At 49.9% G+C, this 19,957-nt stretch overlaps 1 protein-coding gene across 1 annotated transcript in view; it reads left to right on the top strand.

Moving 5' to 3' along the window:
• The first annotated feature begins 344 nt into the window (after window positions 1-344).
• Spns3 (SPNS lysolipid transporter 3, sphingosine-1-phosphate (putative)) overlaps window positions 345-19,957 on the top strand; it is a 42,661-nt gene continuing 23,048 nt past the window's right edge. Inside the window, exons 1-6 of the mRNA XM_076871391.1 lie at window positions 345-365; window positions 7,127-7,278; window positions 7,957-8,023; window positions 9,383-9,531; window positions 10,309-10,461; window positions 14,476-14,665. Of these exons, the coding sequence (XP_076727506.1) occupies window positions 345-365; window positions 7,127-7,278; window positions 7,957-8,023; window positions 9,383-9,531; window positions 10,309-10,461; window positions 14,476-14,665 (732 nt within the window). The remainder of the gene's footprint in view (window positions 366-7,126; window positions 7,279-7,956; window positions 8,024-9,382; window positions 9,532-10,308; window positions 10,462-14,475; window positions 14,666-19,957) is intronic.

Below are 19,957 nucleotides of genomic sequence, written 5' to 3'. Positions count from 1 at the left end.
GGTGTGTTTCTCTGGGAATGCTTGTTTTAGGTATATACGTGCATCTACATGTCTGCAAGGACATGCTTGTGTCCAAATGTGTACGTACATATGTCTGCGGGGCTTGTTTCTGTGTGTGTTTGAAGTGCATGGGTTTCTCTGGGTGTCTGCTGAATATGTGGGAAAGAGGGGAACAGAACAGTGACCATGCCCTGTGCTGTGCTGGTCAGAAGTGGTCCTGTCCCAAATGCAGAGGAAGCTGAGCTTTACAGATCTGGAGGGCGATTTCTATTTCCTGAACACCGTTCCCCTGTCCACAGGAGTGCTGTTGGATGTGCAGAAGTTCTTTCAGATCAGCGACAGCAATGCTGGTTTGCTTCAGACAGGTAAGGACCCAGTGGCCGGTCCTGGAACTGGGAACCTGGGCTCGCCCTGGGGTGGGGTCTTTTGGTGGGGGTGGGTCCTGTGCTCAGCTTTGGCCCTACAGAGTCCCCTGCACAGAGAAGGGGTAGGACCTGAGTTTGAGGGACTGTTGTGGTAGAGGAGGAGAGGATAGGGATGAAGGCCTGGGGCTAGCACAGCCCCTGTAGGTTGGAGTGTTAGTGCTGAAGGATGAGCAGAGGAGGGTGGAGCAGGGGAAGCCTGCTGAGCAGCACATCCCTACTGTGGAGTTGTCACTCATTCCCTCCCTGCTTGTTAGTTCATCTGTGTACCAGAGACTCACGGAGGTCTGAGAAATTCTGATGTGTGCTTTATCTTGCAGAGCTGAAAAATCTTTTCTTTCTTTCTTTCTTTTTTTTTTGGGGGGGTGTGGGGTGGGGTGGTGGTTACCAGGGATTGAACTCAGGGGCACTTGGGCACTGAGCCACATCCCCAGCCCTATTTTGTATTTTATTTAGAGACAGAGTCTCACTGAGTTGCTTAGCACTTCGCCATTGCTGAGGCTGGCTTTGAACTCGTGATCCTCTTGTCCCAACCTCCTGAGCTGCTGGGATTACAGGTGTGCACATGGCACCTGGCCAGAGCTGAAAAATCTGACTACCAGGACACAGACAGATAGACAGATAACAATGCATACTCCCATGAGAGCTCAGAAGGGCACTGGGCCACAGAGCCAGAAATCTAGCAGGTGAAAGCACCCACATGTCCCATTCCAAGGTGGGGGCATTTGGGGTCATGAGGCTTGAACTAACCTTTGCCCTGTGAGTACCTGGATGGTGACACCCACTCCCATTTATGCATGCATGCACAGCTGATTACAACACATGACACCTAGATGTTCACACTCCACCCAGCAACTAGCACACATTGTGGCTTCTCTCTGTAGTCTCCTCCCTCTCCTAACAGTCCACTATCTCAGTGCTTTAGAACATAGCAGGTACTCCTAGGGATACAGGTACAGGTACCCTAGGGATTCAGAAGTACTTCCCAGGAGCTACATGAACATACAGAGTTTTGAGAGATCTGCTTCTAGTTCAACATGGATCTGCCTGATAGCAAGCCTGTGCCCTACCTCTGGGTCTCCTTTCTCATCTCCCCCTTTAAGATCCCCTGTCTTCCATCTGAAGCAGAAAGAGATGCCCCCAGCCTAGATGCACTGCTTTGGGCATCAAAACTCCAAGGCGCCAAGCAGAGGAACCACTGTGGCTTCTGCAGAGAGGCCCAGAGCACTAAACAGAGTGAGCATCAATAGAAACACATTGGGGATCTTTCCACCAGGCCACACGCCCATGGCAGCGAGCCAAGCCTCTTACCTAGCCAGCCCGCTGTGCGTGACTGTCTGCTATTTATCTACAAATTAGAATTCCGAAGTGAGAAAGTGGTTTCAGGGATGGGTGTCAACACATTTATTTCGATTGAAAGAATGAAGCCAGCATTTTTTCTCACAATCAGTGAGATTTGTGGGATTGCTTTGGCAGGGAGGGCTGGCTTTACCACTTGGGCTTTATGGGGAACAAATGCTGTCAACTGAATGAACTCTATCCGCAGCTGTGAGGGTTTGAATGAAAATAAAGTTTAAAAAACACAGTTGTTCTTCGGTATCTGCAAGGAATTGGTTCCAGGACCCCCCCGTGGATATCCAAATCCATAACTGCTCAAGTCCCTTATATAAAATGGTGTAGTATTTGCAGAGAACCTAGGTGCATCCTCCCGTATGCTTTAAATCATCTCTAGATTACTTATAATACCGAACACAATGTAAATGCCAAGTAAATAATTGTTATATTTCATTATTTAGGGAATACCGAGGAGAAAAAGTCTGTATGTGTTTAGTGCAGATGCAATTACTTTTTTAAAAAATTTTTGACTCCTGGTTTTTTTTTTTTTTTTGAATCTAAGAATATGGGACTTGTGGATACAAAGGGTCAACTATACACAGGAATTCTAGAAATCACATCCTCTGCAACTAATGATAAAACTTACGATGAAAATTTTGAAATGGGGGCTGGTGTTGTAGCTTAGTGGTAGAGTGCTTACCTAGCATGTGTGAGGTACTGGGTTCAATTCTCAGCACTGCATATAAGTAAATAAATAAAATAAAGGTACATCGACAACTAAAGAAATATTTTAAAAAATGTTCGAAATGACAACTGAAAATGTGTGAGAATACATTGTTCTATAAACTTCTTTCAGAGTCATGCGAGGCCTTACTGTAGGCCAGAGATGTCTTCCAATTGCCCCTAACTCTCGGGGCTGAGAGGTTGACAGTAGGTGCTGACCCTCCAGTCATATCTTAGCAAAGTGAGACCTTCTTGGCTTGACACCCACAAACTTTTTTTTTTTTTTTTTTTCTGGTGGTGCTGGGAATTAAATGCAGGGCCTTGTGCATGTGAGGCAAGCACTCTACCAACTGAGCTATATCCCCAGCCCCAACCCACAACCTTTTTGATTCAACAGATAATGGCTGTTGAATCAATATTTCCCTTCTCTGATTCTTTTTTTTTTAACCTTTATTTTATTTATTTATTTTTATGTGGTGCTGAGGATCGAACCCAGGGCCTTGCAAGTGAGAGGTGAGCGCTCTACCGCTGAGCCACAATCCCAGCCCCCTTCTCTGATTCTTACTGTGGGGATCAGGATTATTACTACAAGGTCTCTGGTAGGGGAGGTGCCGTGGAGGGAGGTGTGTGTATGTGTGTGAATCGTTGGAGGAAAAGACCCTCTTTGCAGAAGCAGCCCAAATAGGTGTGTGGAAAGGGCAGTGGGCTTGGAGTTCTGACGTTCAGGCTGGTTTTTGGTGGTCTCAGGTAAGTCTCTTTACCTCTCTAGGTCACCAGCAATGTCTCTAAAACCTGCCTTGCTGTCTGTCTCCAACTGCAGAGAAGTACAGACAGATGGCTAAGAGAGAGCTTGATGGAGCTATGAGTGAGTGGGGAGGGAGGTGGGGGAGGCAGTGGTCAGGTCCCCTCCACCTCCCACGGGTCACAGAAGCTCCTGGATATAGTTCATTCATAATATTTAAAACTAACCCTGAGCTGGGTGCCGTGGCACACGACTACAATCCCAGCAACTCAGGAGGCTGAGGCAGGAGGATTGCAGGTTTGAGGTCAGCCTCAGCAATTTAGCAAGGCCCTAAGCAACTTAGTGAGATCTTGTCTCAAAAAACAAAAAGGACTGGGGAGGTAGCTCAGTGGTAAAGTACCCCTGGGTTCAATCCAGACAAATAAAACAAAACAAACAAATAAACAACCCAACTAACAGGAATTTGGCCCCTTACCACAGGCCAGGCACTGTTACAAATGTTTGTATTCTTTTAGTGCTAGGTATTAATCCCAGAGCCTTGTGCGTGCTAAATAAGCTTTCTCTACTGAGTTATAGCCCAGCTCCACCAAGTCTTTTAAATACAAACTCATTTAACCTTCACAACAATACCACGGGACGGTATTGTTTTTATTATGCCTGTTAAACAGATGATGAAACTGAGGCTTAGAGAGGCTATGGGTCTTGCCAAAGCTGGGATTCAATCCAGGGAATATGATTCTAGACTCCATCATTAATTCCTCCCACCTTAGAACAGGAATGATTTGAATTTGGAGATGCCAGGAATGAGGACCAGTCTTGTCCTTGGGAAGAGTACTTGCAGACATTCAGAGTTCCTGCAGATTGAAGACATTTACATCCTGCAAATGATCCCTGCCCCAAACCCCACGAAAGCACTAAAAGATTTGGTGAGATGTTTCGATCAACTTCTGGTAAAGAAGAGATGCATAAACGAGACAAGGAACAACCTTCCCCCACCAGAGGAAGTCTGATAGATTTGTCTCCATCCTAGCTAATGACTTCCATGTGACAGCAAATGAAACTATGCAATTAGCAATAATTATAGGTAACACTTATTGGGCATTTACATAAAGCCATTCAGGTATTTTTTTATGTGCTCTATTTATTTAATCCTTTCAATAACCTTATAGAGGAAGTACTACTACTGTAGAGCGGTTGATGAAAGGGGAACAGGGAAAGATAAGGGATCTGACCAAGATTTGAATAGCTAGACAGTGGTGGGCCAGTATTTGGACCCAACTGATCTAGTTCTAGAATTTGTTTTTATTTACTTATCATTTATTTGTTTATTCTGGTACAGTTGATTGAATCCAGGGTGCTGAACCACTAAACCACATCCCTAGTTTTGAGATAGGGCCTGCCTGGCTAAGTTTCAGAAGGCCTTGCTTACTTGTAGAGGCTAGCCTCAAACTTGAGATCCTTCTGCCTCAGCCTCCTGATTAGCTGGGATTATAGACATGTGCTACCATGCCTGGCTAATTTTTTTTTTTGAGATGAGGTCTTGGGGTAACATTATTTTGCCTAGGCTGGTATCGAACTGGTGGGCTCAAGTGATTCTCCCACCTCAGCCTCTTGAGTAGCTGGGACTACAGGTAATGGTCACCATCCCAGCCTAGAGCTTGTATTTTCAATCCTTAAAACCTAATATAAACGACTGGGGAAAATTATTTCCAAATTATGTTAAATACAAACAACAGCTCAATAGGAAAATGGCAGAGGATGTAAACATAGGAACCATTCATTGCTTGACCTCACCAGGAGGTAAGGACAATGCAGATTAGAAAATCAGGGAGATACCATTTGTTTTACATTAGATGTACAAATATAAAATGATCCCTCATATCAAGTGTCAGCAAGGATGCTGGCTATACTTCTTTGTTAGTGTAAATTGATATAGACTTTTCAGAGCCCTAGTTTGGCAGTAGTATTAAAATATTAAATGCCTTTGACACCAAAGATCACTCTCTGCGGAGTATTAGGTTGAACCATATTAAATTGCCAGTTTTGTAGGTCAAAACTGGCCTAAATTCCACAATTGCATGCGGCTTAACCCATTACTAGAGCGGGTCAGGGGAGAGTGGGAGGGGCTGAAACATGAGCTGGGAAGAATCTGAATATTCATTGGGCAAAGGAAAGGTCAATCATCTGTGTTCAGGGAATAGAGACCTAAGTGCTGGGCACTGCCCTCCAAAGCCTAAGGCTTTTGAATGTTGAGACTGAGTGAAGGAGAGTGTCCAAACCTCCTTTTGTCTACCTGCCAGCTCTTCCAGCTTGGAGGCAGGGATTCACCATCTTCCAAAGGTGGAGGCGATTTTATTTAAGATACAGAAGCATGTATTCACTTAGCCATGTGGTACACAGCCAAGCAAAATCAGGGCAGTTTCCTTGTTCTCCTAGAAGAGCAAACACATTAATTAATGATACAGGTGGCACACACCTGTAATTCAGAGGACTGAGGAAGGAGGATCACAAGTTCAAAGTCAACTTCCGTGACTTAGTGACACTCTGTCTCAAAATAAAACAATTTAAAAAAGCCTGGGTTCAATCTCAGAACGGTGGGGGTAGGGTGGTCTCTCTCTCTCTCTCTCTCTCTCTCTCACACACACACACACACACACACACAAAGACACAATTGTCAGTGTCTGGGGAATATTGTACCTACTTAGGAAAGCACACTCTTTCTTTCTCAGCCCCTGGGAATCGTCACTGGTTTATAGTCAGTGTGCTCATTCAAAGCCGTCCTTATCTGCTGATTGAAACAGGGCCCAGGCTGACCTCACTTTCCTCCTGCTAGCAGCAGGTGTACAAGTGACAAATCAGATCAGTCCCAATACTGATAGAGGTTACATGTTCTTGTAAATACGGGAAACTAGCATCCATTCCACGTTGGGCGGAGGGGGGGCGTTCCACATTCACTTCTCCTCTCCCCTTACAGAGCCTGGGAGGGCTGTGTCTGCTTCTGCAAGGTTGTGGTAATGCCCAGAGAGGCCTCAAGGCCAGCAAGTGGCAGAACTGAGATTTGGCTCAAGCCTGGTGCCACACGCTCTGGATGATGGGTTGCCTGTTAGGGATTGTAAGATTCATCTCATCTTTTTCTTTTCATGCCCCGGGCCCCCTGCCAAGATGCCAGCTTGTGGGCTGACTGCCCACCCGCTGTCGTGGGGCAGGGATCCAAGCTGTCCCTTGTATGTCTCCTCCAGTCTTCATTGGCTGCCTGCTGCTTTCTGCACCCGTGTTTGGCTACCTGGGTGACCGCCACAGCCGCAAGGCCACGCTGAGCTTCGGGATTCTGCTGTGGTCAGGGGCTGGCCTCTCCAGCTCCTTCATCTCTCCTAAGGTAGGTGCCCACACCCCTGCCCAGGCTCTTGAGGACCTTCCTTCCCCCTCTGCTTCCTGATACAGCCCCATCAGAGGAAGGGGGAGGGTGGGACAAGTCATTCTGTCCCTGGCCCCGTCTGACTCAGGGACTGTAGTGGCAGGGCTGGGAGAGGAGGTGGGGCACAGCTGGGTAGACTTTCCTAACAGGAGGCTTCCTGGTTTGCACCTTCCTCTGTCACCCTCTGCTTCACTTCCGCCCAGCTCTGCTGGAGGTGGGGGTGGGGATAACAGCTACTGCCTTGGGGAAATGACCTGGTTAGCAAAGAGACCCAGGAGAAGGGCTCCCCTGGGTGTGGGGCAGGTGGTGGCTGTAGGTACCAGCAGGGGCACATGTGTCATTTTGGGAACTTGAGGGTGCAGGGCAGGGCTGTGGAAAGTGAGGTTTCTGTCGCCCTGGTACCCTTCCCCTTGGGACCTATGTCATGAGGTCCCTTACCCCGTGGACGGTTTCTGGAACTCACCTTGGTCCTGTGCCTGACTCGCCCAGTATTCCTGGCTCTTCTTCCTGTCCCGAGGAGTCGTGGGCACAGGCACAGCCAGCTACTCCACCATCGCACCCACAGTCTTGGGTGACCTCTTCGTGAAGGACCAGAGGACCCGCGTGCTGGCCATCTTCTACATCTTCATCCCTGTGGGGAGGTTGGTATCACCCCTGTATCCCCAGGAGGTAACCTGAGGCCCGAGGGAGTCAGAACAGGGGCTGGGCTGGAGATAGGAGAGGCCAAACCAGGGGGACTGGGATTGGAATCCCAGGGCTGCCCATTCCTCACTATGTCACTTCACTTCTCTGAGTCTCAGTTTTCTCATCTCTAAGGGGGCAGTAACACCAATTGATGGGGCTGTGGGAAGGATTGGAGATGATAAGGACATACCCTGTGGGTTAGCAGGATTAGGAAAAGCCCTATGGCTGCTCAGAGAGGGGCTGGCCTTGGACAGAGAGGTGAGGAAGTGTGTTTGGGCCACACCCTGTCCCCATCGTCGGGTGGGGGGGAAGAGTGGAATTTGCTGTCAGGCCCCTGAGCTGTGACCCAGGTTTCCTGAACTTGCCTGACTCAAGCAGAGCTGAGCCTTGGACATGAGGGTTGGGGGTGGGAGATGTGTGTCCTCATATGGGGAGAGAGTGGCACTGGGGGGTGGGCCTGGAGCCAGAGGTCACTGGTGACCTGAGCAAGGGCAGTGGACATCTGGGCCTCACGTGGCTCACGTTTTTCGGGGAAAGGGCTTAGAACCTGCCAGTGGGGGTCACCCTGGTTCAGGCTGGCCTTGGAGCCTGCCCCCCTACCTCACTTCCCATCTCCCCTGCCCCCTCCGTTGCAGTGGTCTGGGCTACGTGCTGGGGTCGGCTGTGGCGGAGCTAACAGGCAACTGGCGCTGGGCCCTTCGAGTGAGTCCGGTTTCCTTTCCTTCCCTCTACTTTCCCCCTGGGTGGGCAGGGACTTTCCAGCCTTCCATGACCTTAGCCACTTGGCACAGTACCCGGCGCCATGGGGGGGTGTCAGACGTCGGCAGCTTTGGATGCTTGGGGCCTCATGTGGAACGTGGACTGTGGAAGTCATAACCTTGGGTTCAAGTCCCAGCTGCTTAGTTTACTTGCTGTGTGACCTCAGGCAAGTTGCCACTCTCTTTGGAGCCCCCGTTTGCCTATCTGAAAAGTAGCAGGGGAGGGAATACTACCTGGAGAATCTTGAGGATTATTTTGGGACAAGGATTGGAAAGTTCCTTGGCGAGTCCAGGGCCAGGCACATAGTAGGCCCTCAATGACTGGCAGCTGGGGTTGCTCAGGTCGTGGAGGCACAGTATTTGAGAACATGCTTGATAGGCCCTGTTGGGTTGCAGCCAAGCTCCGTTTTGGACAAGGATGTGGACCTGTCCGAAGGGGCAGGAACTCAGTGGTGGGAGGAGGTGGGGGCTTGGTCCTGCATGAAGGGCTCTGCTGAGTTGGCATGTGACGCCATGGAAGGCAGTCGGGATGGGTGGGCTTCAAGGAAGCTGGTCTGATTTGGCTTGAATAAGAATCTCCTCATGGTCTGAGGCAGGTAGTGAGATACCTGTGTGGGCAGGAAGGTATTCAGGAGAGGAAGCTAGGGTAGGACCGGCATGGCACATGGAGGCCTGGGCCAGGAAAGAGGCCAGTCCTTGGGGAAGCAAGTACTCAGTGGTCAGGGCTCCCATTTCTTTCCTTCCTCCCTCCTTTCTCCCTTCCTTCTTCCCTCCTTCCCTTTCTTCTTTCTTTCCTCCCTTTCTTCTTTTTTTTTGCAGTGCTAGGGTTTAAACCCAGGACCTTGCACATGCTAGACAAGTTTCCTACCACTGAGCTGCATCCCCAGCCCTTTTAAAAACTTTTTTTGAGACAGTCTCACTAAATTACTGAGGCTGACCTCCAACTTGCGATCCTCCTGCCTCGGCCTCCTAAGGAGCTGGGATTACAGGCGTGTGCCACTGTGCCCAGCCTCAGAGCTCCCATTGTCAACCATCTCAGACCCACTGACCCCAAGTAAAGTAGCATCTGCCCTGAACAGATAGATATTAATCAGGTCCTAAGGATACCTTATTCCCCAGAGAAGCTACATCCTTGGAGGTAAGGGGTAAGGAGCAGTGTGGTATGTCCAGCTTTGTGTATAACCAGGACCTAGGACCCAGGATCTGGTCCCCAGAGTTCAGGCACTGTAGCTGACCCTCCCCAGGCCTCCTGGGCCATGGTAGTATGTAGCTCTGAGCTTCCTGGACCTGCCTCTGTCCCCAGATCATGCCCTGCCTGGAGGCTGTCGCCTTGATCCTGCTTATCCTGCTGGTTCCAGACCCTCCTCGAGGAGCAGCTGAGAAGCAGGGGGAGAAGGCTGTGGGGACCCTGAGAAGCAGCTGGTGTGAGGACGTCAGATACCTGGGAAGAAAGCAAGTGTCCATGTTGCCTGCTGCAAGCCACAAAAACCCTGTCTGTCTGCCCCAGCCTCCCTCCCTCCCTTTGGCCCTCCTGGTTGTCTCGATGTCCAAAGCCTCCTCCTCCTCTGAGCTCTGCTTACTTTACTGAGATACCCCCTTTATCACTTGGGACTCAGCCCTCACGGCCTCCCCACGCTAAAATGGGGCTGGACGGTGGACAGGTGGCACCAGGTCCAGCCTGGCCTCTGTTGCTACTCCTAGTGGACCTGAGCCTTGGAGCCTCACTTTCCTAGTTGATTCAATGGATCTCTTTCTCCAGGCCTGCCCGCTCCTCGGGGCTGCTGGGAGCTCATTGCTCATCTCTCCCAGCTGCACGGGGACGCATCTTCCTCTCTCCCAGGCACCTTGGGGGAGGCAAAGGAGAGCCCACTGCAGTGGCAGGCCTCACGATCCACTGTCACGTCAACTCTCTTCATTCTAGAGCCATGAGTCCCATTGAGGGGACTCCAAGGAGAAAGGGGGCAGGCGGGGGCAGCTGTCCTAGAGAATGCGATGTTGGGCTGGGGCCTCTGTGATCTGCAGAGGAGGGGAAGAAACGGCATGAGCCAAGGGTGTGGGGGGGCTGAGCAGGGAGGCTCAGGAATGTTGGGGAGGCGAGAGCACAGAGTGCTTCTGGGAAGAATCTGGAAGCCAGGGCCTGCATACCTGGGCTCGGGAGGGGGGTGGAGTGGAGAGGCAGCTTTTGGCCCCAGCCCTCTCCCCACTTCAGTCAGGTTACTTCTCTTGCAGCTGGAGTTTTGTGTGGTCGACCCTCGGAGTGACATCCATGGCTTTTGTGACTGGAGCCCTGGGCTTCTGGGCCCCCAAGTTTCTGTTTGAGGCCCGTGTGATCCACGGGTGGCAGGTTCCTGACTTTCAGGAACCAGGAAGCAGCCAGGACAGGTGAGGGGCCTCTTGGGGGGGCTGGGACACACACGGCCCAACTCAGGACAATCTTGCTGGGGAGGTTCTCAGGAGGGTGTGAGCCCCCAGACTCGGTCTTTCTGGGCACCAGGTGAAGAGGGGAGGGCTTGGGGACTCACTCTGTGGGATCAGCTCTGCCACCCTGTGTGTCCTAGGCAGCTCCCTTGTCCTTTCTGGGCTGAAATCTCTGTCTTCCTCCTCTAGGGGCTGCTGTGGGACTCCTGAAGGCACCTGCAGGGAGGGGAATGAGGCTTTTGTGGGGAGTCTTGGGCAACCACCCTCCCGAGGGGCCTCAAGGATTTTCTCTGAGGTCACCCCATGATATGGATTGCAAATTGAGGCAGTAGAAGGCCCCATTACAACTCTGACTTAGGGATTTCACCTGTGCCTTTGTTCATTCTCTGGATCATTTGTGACACCCAAACCCCTGGGAAAGCTGATGGGAGAGTGGGAGGGGCCATACTCTGTCCTCAGGGGGTACCCTCTCACCTTCCTGCCTGGCCATCCCTCCTACTCTGCTGGGCTCCTCTCCTGTCCCCACCACCTCTGAGCCCATTCTCCAAGGATTCCTCCTCCTTGACACCCTCAGTCTTACCTCCTCCTCCTCTCCTCTGGCTGATGCTTTTCTGTCTCCTTGTGGTCCTGTTTTCTCCTGGATCCCGCCCCGCTCCTTGCTTAGAATTCCTCATGGCTCTGTGCCCTTCCTTGGAGCTCCAGCCTCTGCCAAATGTACTTTTCCATAGAATGTTCTGGAAATTAGAACGTTTTGGGAGGCCATCATTCAGACTACTAGAGCGGGCAGAAGGTCCTTGTGCTGGGGGCTATACAGACCTCAGATGTTAATGCACCTTCTTTGGTGCAGGAAGCTTCAGGATGCAAGATTCTGGCTTGCCACAGGGAGAACTTCCAACATTCAGAGCAGAAGTGGTCCAATGGCAGGGGCTGCAGGGGGAGGCAGTGAGTTTCCAATCCCTGGGGGCGGTGTGTAAGTGGAACTTGGACAGCTGCTTGCCAGGGCTGCGTAGAACTTGGCTCTGAGAATCTATGATCCTGGGAAGGTCTTGTGTGTGTGGCAGGGCTTGGTGGCTGGGGCATGTGCTTTGGTTGCTTCTCTTGCTCAAGGGCTAATGGAGGGCCCTGGCCACACTGCCTGTTTGAATAATCAGTCCCAAGTTTCTCAGAGGTATTGGGAACCCACAGAGGCTGGCTCAGAGCAGGACTCAAGACGTGGGTGACATTCATCCGGGATTTGGGGGTCACTTGACTTGGCTGAGCCAGAGCTCTGCTAAGCTTCCGAGCCTGGGAAGTTTTGGCGAGGATCTTTAAGCTGTTCCAGGAACACACATGCTTCTATCCGGCAGGCAGAAGGTTGGGGGACACTGGCTCTGCCTTGAGAGGCTGTGTGACCTCAGGCAAGTTCCTGCCCTCTATGAGCGCCATACTGTCTCCCATACCCAGAGGGGATGGGGATAATCCTCAGCCTGTGGAAGGGAGATTTCACAGAATATGTGTAGGGGGGAGGTACTTTCGTGGTCCTCATACACAGATCACATTCTTGCATCCTGGTGGCAGATCTGGAGTAATAACAGGGCCCTTGGCCATCCCACACAATTCTGGAATTGTTTGGATGTGGGAAGGAGATGTGGCCAGGCAGAGAAAGGGAGGTAGGGACAACGGAGCTCTAGGCCAAGGGAACAGTGTGGGCCAGGCAGGGAAGCCAGGAAGAATAGAGTGAGTTTAGAGAATTCTCAGTCATTTGTGCAATGTGAGGGAGCGAGATGAGAAGGGAAGCTACACAGGTCAGCAGGGGCCAGTCCCCTAGGGCCATTGGTGCTGGCCAGAGACTTGCATAAGAGGACAGCAGAGAACCCCAAGGGGCTAGAAAGATCCTGGCTAGATTTGGGTTTCCAAGAGTTCATGCTGCTCACAGTCTCAGCTGTGCCTTTTTTGGGTGTTGGAGGCATACTGGGGATTGAACCTAGGGGTGCTCTACCACTGAGCTACACCCCCGATCTTTTTTATTTTGGAGCGGGATCTTGCACATTTGCTGAGACTGGTCTTGAACTTGCAATCCTCCTGCCTCAGTCGCCCAAGTAGCAGGGAATGATAGGTGTGTAACCCCATGTCTTGCTTAGCTATGACTTTGAGCTCCTTTAAAAAGTGTCTTGACGGGCATGGTGGTGGTATGCCTATAATCCCAGCAGCTCAGGAGACTGAGGCAGGAGAATCGCAAGTTCAAAGCCAGCCACAGCAACTTAGCGAGGACCTAAGCAACTCAGTGAGACCCTGTCTCTAAGTAAAATACAAAAAAGGGCTGGAGGGACAGGGGATATAGCTCAGTTGGTAGAGTGCTTGCCTTGCATGCACAAGGCCCTGGGTTTGATCCCCAGCACCAAAAACAAAACAAAATTAAAAGGACTGAAGATGTGGCTCTCTAGCATCCCTGGGTTTAATTTTCTTTCTTTTCTTCTTTATTTTTTTTTTTTAGAGAGAAAGAGAGAGAGAGAGAGAGAGAGAGAGAGAGAGAGAGAGAGAATTTTAATATTTATTTTTTAGTTTTTGGCAGACACAACATCTTTGTCTGTATGTGGTGCTGAGGATCGAACCCGGGCCGCATGCATGCCAGGCGAGCGCTCTACCACTTGAGCCACATCCCCAGCCCCGGGTTTAATTTTCTGGTACAAAAAAAAAAAAAAAAAAAAGAAAAGAAAAGAAAAAGGTGATTGGAAGCAGGAGGGTGAAGATGGATACTCAACTCCCAGCTCTGCTGTTTATTAGCTGGGTAATCTTGGCCTTGACCTTTCTCAGCCCTGCCTTCTTCATTGTTCTCCTTAGAATTCTGGCAGGAAATCAGTGAGTTCCTTTGCTCAATGGATGTTTCTTGTCTTCTAGTCTTTGTGCTTCCAGCATGGAGTCAAGGAAGTAAACTAAACCTTGTCACTCTTCTCCGGGAATTCACAGGCGAGGAATTCCTGGAAAAGATCTTGGTAACAGAGATACAGAAAGTGAAACTTTGGCGGGAACTGATGGTGAAGAAATCAGCACGGGAACGGGGAAAGGCATCCCCAAAGAGGGGGCATTTGTGATGGGTCTTGAAGGCTGAATAGGAGTTCACTCTAGTGAAGGGTGTTCTAGATGAAGGAATGAAAGTACCAGGTGCAGAGTGGGGTGCAGATGGCAACCAGTTTGGAGGAAGAGGAAAACAGAATTGCACCTTTGGTCCAAGTGGGCTGGAGTCAGACCTTGAAGGAGAGCATATGCCACATGGAATTGGGACCGAATCTTGTAGGTGGGGAATTTCTAGCCGGAGGTAGGCAGAGTACAGTCAATCTGTGTTTTAGGAAGCACCCTCTGGGGGGTCTGTATGGGCATTACTGTGAAGGGGCAGGTCTCCGTAGTTGGGATGTACGGGGGTGGGGGTGGGGCAACTGGAGTGGACGTGGGTCCAGGAGTAGGAGGGAAAGACAATGTGGTCAGAAGGGGCTGCTTGATGGGTGTTCAGATGGTGAGTGGGAGGGTGGCGTCAAGGAGGGAATGTGTGTATGTCCACAAGAGCTGGGTGTGCCATAGGAGCTCGGTATAGAACATACATTTATCGCCATTCCTCTAACACTGGGGCCAGAGAAAGGTTTGGGCTACAGAATTAAGATTTCTGAGTGGGGCCTTTTTTGGGTGGTAAGAGGGTAGAGAAGCTCGCTGGACATGAAGCACCCTGGGATCTAAGGTGCTGGAGTGTTGGGCAGATCATCCAAATGGCCAGTGGCATCCCCACGGGGAGACAGGACAGCAGGTAGGGGAGCACCTGGATCTTTGATCAGGGTCCTGAGGCCCTAGGAGCATCATTTAGGAAAGAGGGTAAGGGGGATGTCTGGTCAAGGACCCATAGCCCCCATTCCCTGTTGGTGCCGGGTCATGCATCTGGGCCAGGCAGCTAGGCTGGGGCTTAAGGCAGGATGAAGTGCTAACTAAGCCCTTTCTGCTCTTTCCTGTCAGCCTGATCTTTGGAACACTGACCGTTGTGACTGGTATTGTTGGTGTCATCCTGGGGGCAGAGGCTGCAAGAAGGTACAAGAAAGTCAATCCAAGGGCCGAACCCCTCATCTGTGCCTCCAGCCTGCTTGCCACAGCCCCTTGCCTCTACCTGGCTCTTGTCCTGGCCCCAACCACCCTCCTGGCCTCCTATGTAAGTGAGGGTCCCTGGGAGGTGGGTGGGGAGCTCCTATGGGCGTGGGGGCACGCTGCCAAATCTTTCTCTTTCCAGGTAGGTCTTCTTATCCCCATTTTACAGATGAGTAAATGGAGGCTTACCATGAGTTGCCCAGCTAGGAAGGGGCAGAACTGGCATTTGAACTGAAGGCTAGTGGGCTCTGGGGTTGTGAGTTTCTGTTGGATGATTTGATTTGAGATAGTGGGACACATCTGTTCCCGGGGCATGTTGTGAGCCCAAGGAGATAGAGGGTGATTCTCTTCAGGTTACAGATGAGGAAGGGGAGGTGGGGGTTGGTCACCACCATTGTGGACCTACTTGAAGGGTGAGGATCACGATGACTGCAGGTTTTCCAAGTCCCTAATCATCTTGGGTCTATTCCTTTCACTAAAGACACTATTCCCTCTTCAGCGTATCCCCAAATCCTTTTTTCTGCAGGAGCCAACTTAAAGGTCACTTTCTCCAAAAGCCTCCTCCGTCTGTCCTACCCTCACATGGGAATTCATGGTTCTTGCTTGGGCTTAGCCTGGGTTTGCATTCCATCTGGACTCAGTTGTGTGGGGCTGTATCCACAGACAGGGAGCCCAAAGGGCAGGGACCAGATCCCTGGGATCTCTGTGTGTATCAGAGTCCCTGGCTCCCTGCAGCCCTAGCCTTGCCTGTTCCCCCAAATGGGAAGGGACCACTGATTGTGGGAAGATGGCACCAGTTCAGCTGCAACCAGGTTTTCTTCCTCTCCCCCAGTTCCAAGCCCTGGGCTCTGTCTATGGACCCAGGGGTCCCCAGCCCAGACAGGGAGCTCATTATGTGTATCACAGGAGCTCACTATGGAAATGTTCATTTATTTCTGTTCCTTTTAGTACAGGGGGTCCAGAGTGGGATCCTAAAATTAAGATCTCTGAGTGGGGCTGTTCTGGTGGTGAGAGGGTGGAAAAGATCACAGGAGATGAGGCAGGCTGGCCCCCCGAGGTGCTGGGCAGTGACATCCCTAAGGTGAGGCAGGACAGCAGGTTGGGGAGGGCAGGGGAGCACAGGGATCTTTGATCAGAGTTCTGAGGCCCTAGGAGCATCACTTAAGAGGGAGGGGCCGGGGGAAGTCTGGTCAAGGACCCATAGTCACATTCCCTGTAGATGTCGGATCACGCACCTGGGGCAGGCAGCTAGACACTGAGCCCTTGCACTGCACCAAGTTCATTGAATACGCTGGACTCGGATAGTGAGTTAACAATGAATGGCGTTAGCGATTTCTCACCAGCTTGAGTGAATCTCTCATCTGCGACAAGGTCTCCTCGTGTTTCTAGTCAGTCATGGACTGGTTCCATTTAAATCACAACTTGGGCTCTACTTCCAAATACAATGCTGTCCAGCCCCCGAAAATTACACCGGGTAGAGGGGGAGCTGCAGTCTTCTGTCTTGTTCCTTGTTCCATCTTCTGTCCCTCATCCCCATGATTCAGCCCCTCCAGGGCTGAGTAGGCAAGGAAAGAGGAGCAGAAATGGCCAAGGATTACTGATCATTTGCTGTCAGTGCCCTCTGTGTGGCATATGCTCAGACAATGGGCTTGGGGACACATTTTTATTTCTTGTTTGTGTGTGGAGGGCCTTTGGCATTGACTTTGGCATCGCCCAATTCCTTGGTGCAAGTGTGGCCTTTCCAGCTATACCCTGTGGCCAGGAGCAGCCGTGGAGAGTCAGGGAAAGAAACTGAGCCCTGTACAGTGGGCACTAATAAATGCCTTCATGCTTATTGACTGGGGTGGGGAGGGAAAGAGCCCCTGGCACCATCAGTTTTGACTGGTGGGAGCTGAAGGGGTCTGACCTCACAGACTGAGGCCCAGGCAGATGGAGGGCCCGTCAAAGGCCTGTCCCTGATCAGCCAGCTGGAGCTACGGACCCCCTGCCAGCTCTGCTTCTGCCACTGTCTTGGTTGGCTCTGAGAATTTGCTCCTTGGCTGTGTATTGGGGACACAGCTGTCCCCCACCCTGTAGCCTGGCACATCTCCAGAGCTGGATGTCTCATCTAGAAATGACATTGAGTCTTGGCCGATGGAGCCAGCAGGACAGACTCTTCTCCAGCCCTGCCCAGGGGTGAGGGGCTGAGGGGCAGAAAGGTGGTAGGGCCAGAAGGTGCCCATCCTCTAGCACCAGGAAGCTGCTCGATCTGCAGGATACCCAGTGCCACTGAGGCCCTGTGGCCAGGACTCCAGCCTCCACAGCCCTGTGGCTCTGTCTGTGTCTTTGCTGTCCAGCTAGATCTTCTGATTTGAGATTCAGGCTTTGGCTCCTCCCCGGACCAGCCATCATTCATAAAGCCCTTAACATCTGCCAGTTCCACTGTCTCCTGCCTACCCCCTGCACCCTTCCTGGGTTCATGCCTTGTGATCTTTCTCCAGGTCTGCCCCAGAGCTACCTTGTTGGTTTCTTTCCCTTCCTGCTCACCCACCACAATCTGTTCTTCCCACATGGCCAGGATGAGCTTTCTAACAACCATGGACCTTCCCTGCCCCCAAGCCTTGTATGGCTCCCTAGTGCCTCTGAAATTAGGCCCAGCTCCTTCAAAGTCCCTCATGAACTATCTTGACAACCTTACTGGCCTTCTCCCTCTGTGGGAGTCCTGTCTCCTGATTCCCAGGACATCCCCATGCTTCCTCCTTCCATTGTTCCCCAGTCCAGTCCCCTCTTCATAAGCCCAGATGACTCTGGGCCTTTGAGGGTTTAGCACCATCTCTCATGGAGCCTTCTCTGAGCCCTGCCTGACCCTTCCCCTATCCTTAGCACCATCTTCCTTGCGTCACGGTTCCTTGGCTCTGACCCTCTCCCAACCCCAACCTGGGAGCTTTAGGAGGGTCCAGGTCTGGTTCTGCTCTTTCTTAGCACTCCAGCCCAGAGCATAATGTCAGGCACGTGGAGGTGGGGGCAAATCATGGCTGATTGAATGATATGCTATTTACATGCATTTATTTATCCAATAGACATTTATTGAGGGTTGATTCAGTGGTTTCCTAATTGAAAGGCAGCAGATACAGCAGTGAATACAATAGATCAAAACATCTCTTGTCCTTACAGAACGTACATTCTAGTTGGGAGAAGTAGATGAACAAGATGTATAAGTAAGATTCATGATATTTCAGGTGATAAATGCATAGGAAACAAGTAGAGTGGAGGGATTGGGGCTGTAACTCAGTGTAGAGTGCTTGCCTCACAGGTGTGAGGCCCTGGGTTCGATCCTCAGCACCACGTAAAAATAAATAAATAAATAACATAAAAAAAAAGTAGAGTGGAGAAGCGAATAGGGAGTCCGTGTGAATGTTACGAGGAGAGGGCCAAATTTTTATATAGTGTGGCCAGAGAGGGCTCACTGAGAAGGTGATTTATTTATTTAAAAAAAAATTTTTTTTTTTGGTACCAGGGATTGAACCCAGGGCCTCACACTGTAACCACTGAGTTACATCCCCAGACCCTTTTTAAATTTTATTTAAAGATAGGGTCTTGCTGAGTTGCTTAGGAACTTGCTAAGTTGCTGGGGCTGGCTTTGAACTCACAATCCTCCTGCCTCAGCCTCCCGAGCCACTGGGATTACAGACATGCACCAACATGCTTGGCAGAGAAGGTGATTATTATTGTTATTTTTGCCGTGCTAGAGATCAGACCCAGGTCATTACACATGCTAGGCAAGCACTCTACCACTGTGCTCTGCAAGAAGGAAACTGTGGTTAGTGTGGAAAGAGAGGGAAGAGAGGGAGGTGAGGACTGATGGAGGCCATATCACGTTGGGCCTGTGGACATTGATTGATATATGTTTAACCAACCTTGCATTCCATGTGAGGTATATTCTTCCCTTGGTTAGGGTGTGTACTTTTTTTTTAAATATTTTTTTTAGTTATACATGGACAAAATATCTTTATTTTGCTTATTTATTTTTAATGTTGTGCTGAGGATCGAACCCAGGGTCTCACACGTGAGAGGTGAGTGCTCTACCGCTGAGCCACAATCCCAGAAACAAAAACATAATTGTTTTTATGTGATGCTGTACCTGGATTATTAGTCTTTTATTGAAGATTTTTGCATCTATATTAAACAAGGGCTATGGGGCTATTGGGAGATATATTTACATCTATATTCCTGCCTCTTTGTCTGATTTTTGTATCAGGGTAATGGCCTCAGAATGAGTTGGCAAGTGTCCCTTCCTTCTCTGTTTTTTGGAAGAGTTTATGAAGGATTTGTGTTAATTCATCTTTAAACATTTGGTAGAATTCACCAGTGAAGCCATCTGGTTCTGGGCTTTTGTTTGGGGGAAGTTTTTTGATTATGAACTCAATATTTACTTGTTATAGGTCAATTCAGATTTTCTATTTCTTCTTGAGTCTGTCTCAGTAATTTGCATCTTTCTAAGAATTTGCATATTTAATCTAGATTAATCTGATTTCTTGGCACACAATTGTTCATAATATTTCCTTATAATTCTTTTGATTTCTATAAGGTCGGCAGTTATGTCCCTTCTTTCATTTAAAAAAAATTTTTTTTTTGGTTGTAAATGGACTCAATACCTTTATTTTATTTATTTATTTATTTTTATGCGGTGCTTGAGAATAGAACTCACTGCTTCACACGTGCCAGGCAAGCACTCTTCCACTGAGCTACAACCCCAGCCCCCTCTCTCATTCTTGATTTTTTGTAATATGACTTTTCTCTCTCTCTCACTCTCTCTTTTTTTAATGTGTCAGCTTAACAATAGTTTGTCAACATTTGGTTTCAGGAATTTTCAATTGTTCTTTTTTTTTCTATTATTGGCTTCTGTTTTGTTTGGGATTGAACCCAGGGCCTTGTGCATGCAAGGCAAGCACTCTACCAACTGAGCTCTATCCCCAGCTCCTTGGCTTCTGTTTAATAGAATTACCCTGGCTACTGTGTTGAGAGTAGACTGGGGTCAGGGCTGAAGGCAGAAGCAGAGGGGAGGTCAGGAGGCTATTGATATGCTGCAGGTGAGAGTCAATGGGACTTGGGCCAGAGTGGCAGCCATGGAGAGGGTGAGAGGGGTTGGGTTATGGTGGCATGTTTTGAAGTAGAGCTATCAGAATTTCCTGATAGTTTTTTATTGTTGTTATTAGCCTTGCATATACAAAGCAATTCTTTTTAAAAAATATTTATTTCTTTAGTTTTTAGGTGGACACAGTATCTTTATTTCACATTTATATGGTGCTGAGAACCAAACCCACTGCCTCATGCACGCTAGGCGAGCGCGCTACTACTTGAGCCACATCCCCGGCCC

The sequence above is a fragment of the Callospermophilus lateralis genome, chromosome 11 (assembly GCF_048772815.1).
Source record: "Callospermophilus lateralis isolate mCalLat2 chromosome 11, mCalLat2.hap1, whole genome shotgun sequence".
NCBI lineage: Eukaryota > Metazoa > Chordata > Mammalia > Rodentia > Sciuridae > Callospermophilus > Callospermophilus lateralis.
Note: the sequence above shows the minus strand (reverse complement) of the source record. Positions and strands in the feature narration are given on the sequence as shown.